We start from the raw sequence: 7,163 nt of genomic DNA, 5'->3' as shown, positions 1-7,163 counted from the left end.
GTGCAATCAATGAAGAAGAAATGAAGAAGTTCCTTGAATTTGGAAATAAAATAAATTTCCAGAGTAGGCAAAGGCAAGTTAGTTTAGTGGTGGGAAGGGTAAATGAAATAGTTAAATATGCCCATGAGGCATGGGTAAAATTCTTTATTGATAATCCAGATTTCTTTACATCACCGGAAGTTCCTCCTAGGTCTGATATTCTAGACATCCCAGTTGATGCTAAGGGAAAAGGCATATTACGTGAAGACCCACCGGTTTTGGATAAGAAAATAACCAAGGATATTCCTCCGACAGTCATAAATGTACAAAATGTAGTGGAAAATAAACCAATAGACAATATTGAGGACAATTCTCCTTCGGTTATTAATATAGATATAGTTGAGATTCATGATATAGGATTAGTAGAGGAAATAACTCCACCAAGTGGTGAAGCCATTGGTGCCAAGGAACAAGAGAAGGAACATAAATAAAAAGAACAAAAAGAAGAACATAAGGAAAAAGTAGTAGAATAGATTGAAGTCGGGGTACTGACATAATCACCAGTTGTTGGTCCCTTATTATTGGCACTAGACACATCCGATCAAGTAGATTTTAGTCATTTTGAGAAGAAAAATATTGAGTAGTTGAGTAGTTCTGAATTGATGATGGTTGCAACTCATAAGCTCATGAAGGAAGGATCAGAGGACAAACAAATAATAAAGTAATCCATTCCATTCCTGTAGTAGCTTGCACCAAAATGCAAAATCAGTCAGGTATCTAGCCCTTCTAACAAGCTAAAGGGTTTGACAGAGCACATTTCCAAGGAGTTCAAAACTCTACAACAACTGTCAAGCCAGCAATTGCTAGAGAGATGCAATGCAGCTAGGAAGGTCACTTGTGATAACATGATCACATCAGACAAGGTTAAATTGATAGAAGTGTTGATAAGGATTGATGAAGCCCTTCATCAATGTAGCAACATATACCGGTCTTGCACTAACACTACAAAAATAATAAAAGACCTGGAAAATAGAATAAAGGAGACTAAGGACTAGATTGAGCGGGTTGTAAATAATTTTGATGGCACTCAGTCATTGACCAGCATTGTTGATGGTCAATTTTTTTTTTGAATTAGAAATTTCAACTTTGGAGAAGGATAAGGATAGGTTAATTTGGCAGGCAAGAGAATTGAAAGGTTTGGTCACTCCCTGGCTTAACACTTTATTTCTTTGTAAAAGGGAATGTATGGAACAGATGAGTAAGCCCACACCAGACTCATTAATAGAAGAATAATTGTATGCTTACATTCTTAATGGGTTTGTTTCAATTTTGAGAACATCGAAAACTGGCTGGGACACTTACTTGGGATTTTTTTAGAGTTCTTACCCTGATATATTCAAGCGCATCCGATAAACACAATTTTAATTTCATTCATTCATTTCTTATTATTTGCTCTGGCTTTGGAATTACTGTCAAAGAGTGAGAGGTGTAGCATGTGAAAAATATCTTTTGGGGAGGATTGTACATAAGAAGTAATGTATAGCTAGTAATGTATAGCTCAAGGGGAGCAACTGTTTGAGATAAGTTTTTGGGAAGATTTTGGACAGGAACTGAAACAGCAACTCAATGATTCATTTTTCACATGAGTGTTACCATCAATGCCAAAGGAGGAGATTGTTGGCAATTGACACTCATCTGGGATCATGGTGTTGTCATTGATTGCAACATACATCATTTTGGGTCGGATACTTATCTAGTATCCACCAGTATTCAAGGATTGACATCTGGCATTTAAGGAAATCGACAAGCAAGGGAAACCAACAAACTAAGTACTAGTATTTAGAGACCGACATAGAAGATTGATCTGATAAAGGTTTAAGCGGCAACAGTCATGAAGATTAATGTTTATATTTTGTCTTGGACGGACATGCATTTATCTTTTGTAATATGATTGTAAGCCGACATAAGGCATTCATGTATGTAAGGGTATATAAGTCAGTCCGGTTAGGTCATTTTGGGATATAGATGAGATAGGATTTATGTAAGTATGTGACCGAGATCTTGATCAACATAATGTGAATGTAATGATCTGTAGTCAGTCTTGGTTGTTTGTTAAGAGGATTGGAAAGGGAATTACGTTAACTGTAAGGAAGGAGACAATGTTAATCGGTACAGTCTGTGCTTAAACCAAAACTCATCTAGCATATCAGATGCACACTCAGAGTTCAGATTTTTTATTGTAATTCAACATTTTGTATCTGTAGTCAATGATGCTCCTTTATGATGAGTAGTATTCTCTAGGCAGTGTGTCTTCTTGCATGTGCAGGCCCCTTATATGTAATATGTATTCATCTGGCTAGTGGATAGATATTGTGGGTCACAAATCCCACCGTGGTTTTTCCTCTTTGAGGTTTTCCACATAAATTTGTGGTGTTATGGTGTTGATCTTTGTGGTTGCTTTGTTCTTCATCATATTTTATTTATATGCTTATTGGTTGTTAATTGGAAAATTATCTAAAGGATTTAAATTATCTGGTAGAACATTGATTCACCCCCCCTCTCAGTGTTCTTGGATTCCAACAAATTGGACCTGTAAGTACAAGGTTGGACTATGTGAGTAATAAAAAATTCAGTTTTGGCATATGTTTGATGCCCATTTTTACAAAATTATCAAATGAAGTTAAAACCCATTAGAGATTACATTGTGTAGATTCTAAATATATATAAAAATTAATATTTGATTATTATTTTTATTTTTTAATAATTTTGTAATAGATTTTGTCCATTAACTTTAAATATTAAGTTTTCTTATTTATTTAACATTTTTTTGTTTTTATGTTTTTTTTTTAAAATTATATGACATCAGTCTACATAGAATTATTTTCAATATTAAAATTAAATAAAAAAGGATAAGTTTAGGTCAAATTATGGTGGCCATACACAAGGGGGTTTTAAAACAACAAATACGACCAATAAAAATTTAATTTAAAAACAAATATTAAAAAAATACAAAAAAATATCCTCATCAATACTCATCGTGTTAAAAATCTTTTCCTAAAAGGGTTTGAAAAAAACTTTTATTTGTGTCAAAAAGTGGTGGTCGTACACATGCATGGTTCAATCTTGAAAACAAGCATTTTTTAAATAGTGGGTTTTAGAAATATTTTTTGAAATTCAAGTTTTATTATCCGCTTATTAAAATAAATTACATAATTGAAAAGTAGAATCCGAGTGCTACATTTTTTATTACTAAATTTTTTCAAGATTCAATCTCTAAGTGATTCAATTTTTTAGTCAAATGTGTCAAAATCTAAAAACCAGGGAAAAAACTTCCACATTTTGGCCAAAAAGTTCTTTCACATGGGCAAGGGATGCATAATGTTGGCATTTTGAGGCCTTCAACCTAGACACTAATTGATATATGGTCACTCTATTTTGTGCCAGGTGACCTAATAATTCCTCTTACAGTGTGTTTTGAGAAGGGTTTATTAGAGGATTCAAAGGGTTGCCCATTTAAGGGATATCATCAACGTTTTCTCCAGGGGAGGGAAATTTTGTTCAAAGGCATTGTTTTGAGAATCTGATAACAATTTAAAAAAACAAGAAAAAAAATTAATAAAAACAATCAAATTTTAAATAAAAATAATCAAAAATGTGAAAAGGAATGATGACTTACCTTTGCAACATCTTGGTATGATGAATTGGTTGATAGAAAGAAGAACACATATGGGTTTCAATGACTTTTTTTTGGAAGTTTTTTGTCGAAAATCATTACGGTTGTGGGTTAGAATGACCTAGCCGATTTTATTTTTTTTAAATTATAATAAAAAAATGCAAGAGTTGCATTTATTTTAAAAACCCAGTCGTGATTTTATTATAAGTTTAACATGTATGGGGTTTTAATTTTAAAACCTCGTATGTGTTAAAGCTTAGATTTTCTCAATCATAACGCATTTGAATTATTTGAAAATCAAATAACCTGAACACGTTACATGCATTTTTTAGGTGTTTTTTTCTTATGAGTGGCCACTTTTTTGTTCAGCATCTTGGTGCACGCACCCAAAGTATACTCCTCAAAAGAGCTTTGCATATCTCCCAAAATAAATAATTTAATTGAATAATGCATTATTTTTTAAATACATGATTATTAGTTAAATTCGTAGCACAAGGAAAATAAATAATAAAGAAACCTGAAGAATTGGAATTTATGAAAAATAATAATTTTTAATATTTTGTAATATAAATATGTTTTGATTATGTAAAGAAAGAGAGTGCTTGAACCCTTTAAAATAATATATATGGTATGAGAAAATAAAATATATTATAACATCTTTTTAATAAAATGTGAGTTATGTGTGTACTGGCACATTAGTTTGATGACATTGGCAACTTTCAATGACAGTTTTGTAGTAAATAGAAAATTGACTCTCTCTTCTATAAACTAGCAAAGCAATTTGATTTTGAAGATGAAAGGATCAAGTGAAATTTGAAGACATTAGAAAAGTGTAAAATTCAATAATCTTCCATGTCAATTTCAAAATCATTTATATTTCATAAAATTAAAGTATACACAATGATCTTACTACATTAAGTAGTGCAATACATAATAACTTTAAATAGATATCAGTTTTCATAAAGTCAAAGTATATATAATGATTTTCTTATATTAAGTAGTAGAATACAAAATAACTTTAAAAAGAGATTTCATAAAATCAAAATATATACAAATGATCTAATTACATTAAGTAGTAGAATACAAAATAACTTTAAATAAATATTTTATAAAACCAAAATATATACAATAATCTTACAACATTAAGTAATAAGATACGACTTAAATAGCCAAATTCCCCTTGTGAGGGGAGTCGTATAGTCTCAAGACGTCTTCATTTCATAAACATGGCTTTCCCCGCTTAAAAATTGGGGCCGACATCATTTGCAGTTTTTTTACAATGTATATTTTGTCAGAAACCATAATTTCTTTATCAGAAAGTAATCTTCTCTAAGGAATTTATCGCCTAAACACTTCCGAACAATTTTCCACTATCCAAGGATGCCCTGTAAAAAACGTAATCGAGAAATTAATAGGCATAAAATTATAAAAGGAAAGGAAAACAAGAAATCAATCCGAGTTCAGTAAGGAAAGGGAAATAAAAATTACCTAAGACCTGATCTGCGCTCAATCTTCTGAGGACGTCTCTGCGGAGCATTTGTCGAATTAAATCCTTTGCAGAATGTGAAATTGTGAGCCATGACTCGTTTGGAAAGCGCAATCTTTCACGCAGAACTGCCTCAAATATCTCCTGCGGTGTATCTCCATTAAAGGGAGGAATTCCGCTGAGCATTACATAGAGAATAACCCCTGCACTCCAGATATCCACCTTCTCATTGTAATCCTTCCCTTGCAGTACTTCCGCCGCCACATAATACGGAGTCCCTACTATTCCACTCATCTTCTCCCCTGTGTTTCATTTACATTCCCATGAATCTTTATAAAGACCGCTTACAGATTAGGTTAAAGAAAAGGCGGCTCGTGCTTACCGATCAAAATTGAAGCAAAGAAGAAAAATTTAAAGATTTGCAAATGCAATACCTGGAGAGAATGAAGCAGCCTGGCCAAAATCGGCGATCCTAATGTCATTGGAGAAGGAATTGGAAGAGAACAGAATATTGTCCGGCTTGAGGTCTCGATGAGCGACGCCCTTGCGGTGGCAGTAACCGATTGTCTCCATCAACCTTTTCATCACCACGGCCGCCTCTTTTTCCTCAAATCTTTTCTTCTCGACAATTTTGTCGAAAAGATCTCCGCCGGTGCAGAGCTCCATGAACAGCCAGAGGCACTCATCATTCTCATGAACGTCACGGAGCTCAACAATTCCACGATGGCCGCACACATATTTCAGAGTGGCGATCTCGTTGAGCAGGCATTCCCTGTCCAAAGAGTCTCGCAGATCGGCTTTGTGTATGATCTTACAAGCCAAAACTTCTCCAGTCTCTGTATTTACACAACGGCGAATGCTGCCGAACCTGCCTCTGCCAATCTCTTCCGTCAAATGATAATCTTTGCAAAAAGTTTTCATTTCTCTAATAATGTAAAAAGTCTTTCTTGCCTCAGGAAAAGGAGAGGCTTAATTTAAATACGCAAAGATTACATGGCCGCCTAACATAGAGTGCAGGTCGCAATTGAAAAGTACCAATGCGTGCTCAGTAAACTTGGTAAAAAGCACATTCTCCATAAAAAAAATTGTCTCTGATAAGAGAAAAGGCGTTATTTAGAGAATATACAAAGAATATACCCCGCCCCGTAAATACTAACCGAGTAGCCGTCTGCTGAACGTTCTGTAGCCGTTTATTTTGATTGAGATCGGCTGACCATTTCTACTTGGACGATTCTTACTATTTTTTGAAAATATACGTTACTGTAGCCTATTTACAGGGAGAACGACAGCCTAAGCAGCACGTATTCAATGACGACTTTTAAACAATTAGCAGAAGTCGCTGCTGACCTTGCAACTCTAACCAATGAATTTCTGTTATTTGAAAGTGATATGATCTGAATACAATGGCATGCTATTCAATAATGCTTGCTATTCAACTTTAGCTTCCACGTTTTGAGGTTCGGAAATATTTTCTTGAGCGCTCCTGTAGACTAAATTTATTCTCATAATATTTAATATGTAATAGATTCGCATATTCAATGAGTCTGATTCAAGAAATGGAAACAAAATCAACACTTTTCATTTCATTTTAATGGAGGGAGATTTAAGAAATGGAAAATGGAGATTTAATATTTAATATTTAATATTTACGGTCTAGAACGCCAAAACTGAATAAATAGCCTGCCAAATTGATTCAGCAAACTAAAAACAGAATTTTGACCATCCGCAGGACTCATTTAGATTCTTAGCTGACGCATTCCAAAAATAATTGTATGCAAAATGGAGATATTTTTTCAGTGGGTTATTGTCCCGCCGAACTAGACGGCTTTCTTTTCGATATAGATTATATTTTAGCAACAGTCAAATTCACGCCTTAAGAGCTACTCAGATTTCACAACATCAGAAATATACATACGTATACAACACATAGTAAACGACCAGAATATTTTTTATGAAATTTAAAAACAGAGATAATAGACAGAATATACGCTGGATCTGGGTAGATGAAGATGTTTTGTTTACTCA

At 33.6% G+C, this 7,163-nt stretch overlaps 1 protein-coding gene across 1 annotated transcript; it reads right to left on the bottom strand.

The window, feature by feature from the left end:
- Positions 1 to 4,877: 4,877 nt before the first annotated feature.
- Positions 4,878 to 6,383, bottom strand: LOC131065412 (phosphoenolpyruvate carboxylase kinase 1). Its single transcript, XM_057999912.2, has 3 exons — positions 5,573 to 6,383; positions 5,141 to 5,440; positions 4,878 to 5,037 (listed from the first exon to the last, which is right to left on the bottom strand). The coding sequence occupies exons 1-3, from the start codon at positions 6,057 to 6,059 to the stop codon at positions 4,991 to 4,993; spliced, it is 834 nt and encodes a 277-aa protein (XP_057855895.2). The 5' UTR covers positions 6,060 to 6,383; the 3' UTR covers positions 4,878 to 4,990.
- Positions 6,384 to 7,163: the final 780 nt, after the last annotated feature.

This window comes from Cryptomeria japonica, chromosome 5 (assembly GCF_030272615.1).
Source record: "Cryptomeria japonica chromosome 5, Sugi_1.0, whole genome shotgun sequence".
NCBI lineage: Eukaryota > Viridiplantae > Streptophyta > Pinopsida > Cupressales > Cupressaceae > Cryptomeria > Cryptomeria japonica.
Note: the sequence above shows the minus strand (reverse complement) of the source record. Positions and strands in the feature narration are given on the sequence as shown.

Coding starts and splice junctions, on each gene's coding strand:
- LOC131065412 (XM_057999912.2), bottom strand. CDS start 6,059: ATGAAAACTTTTTGCAAAGATTATCATTTGACGGAAGAGATTGGCAGA. Junction 5,441..5,572: donor GGCTGCTTCATTCTCTCCAG/GTATTGCATTTG, acceptor AATGAAACACAG/GGGAGAAGATGAGTGGAATA. Junction 5,038..5,140: donor GAGCGCAGATCAGGTCTTAG/GTAATTTTTATT, acceptor CGTTTTTTACAG/GGCATCCTTGGATAGTGGAA.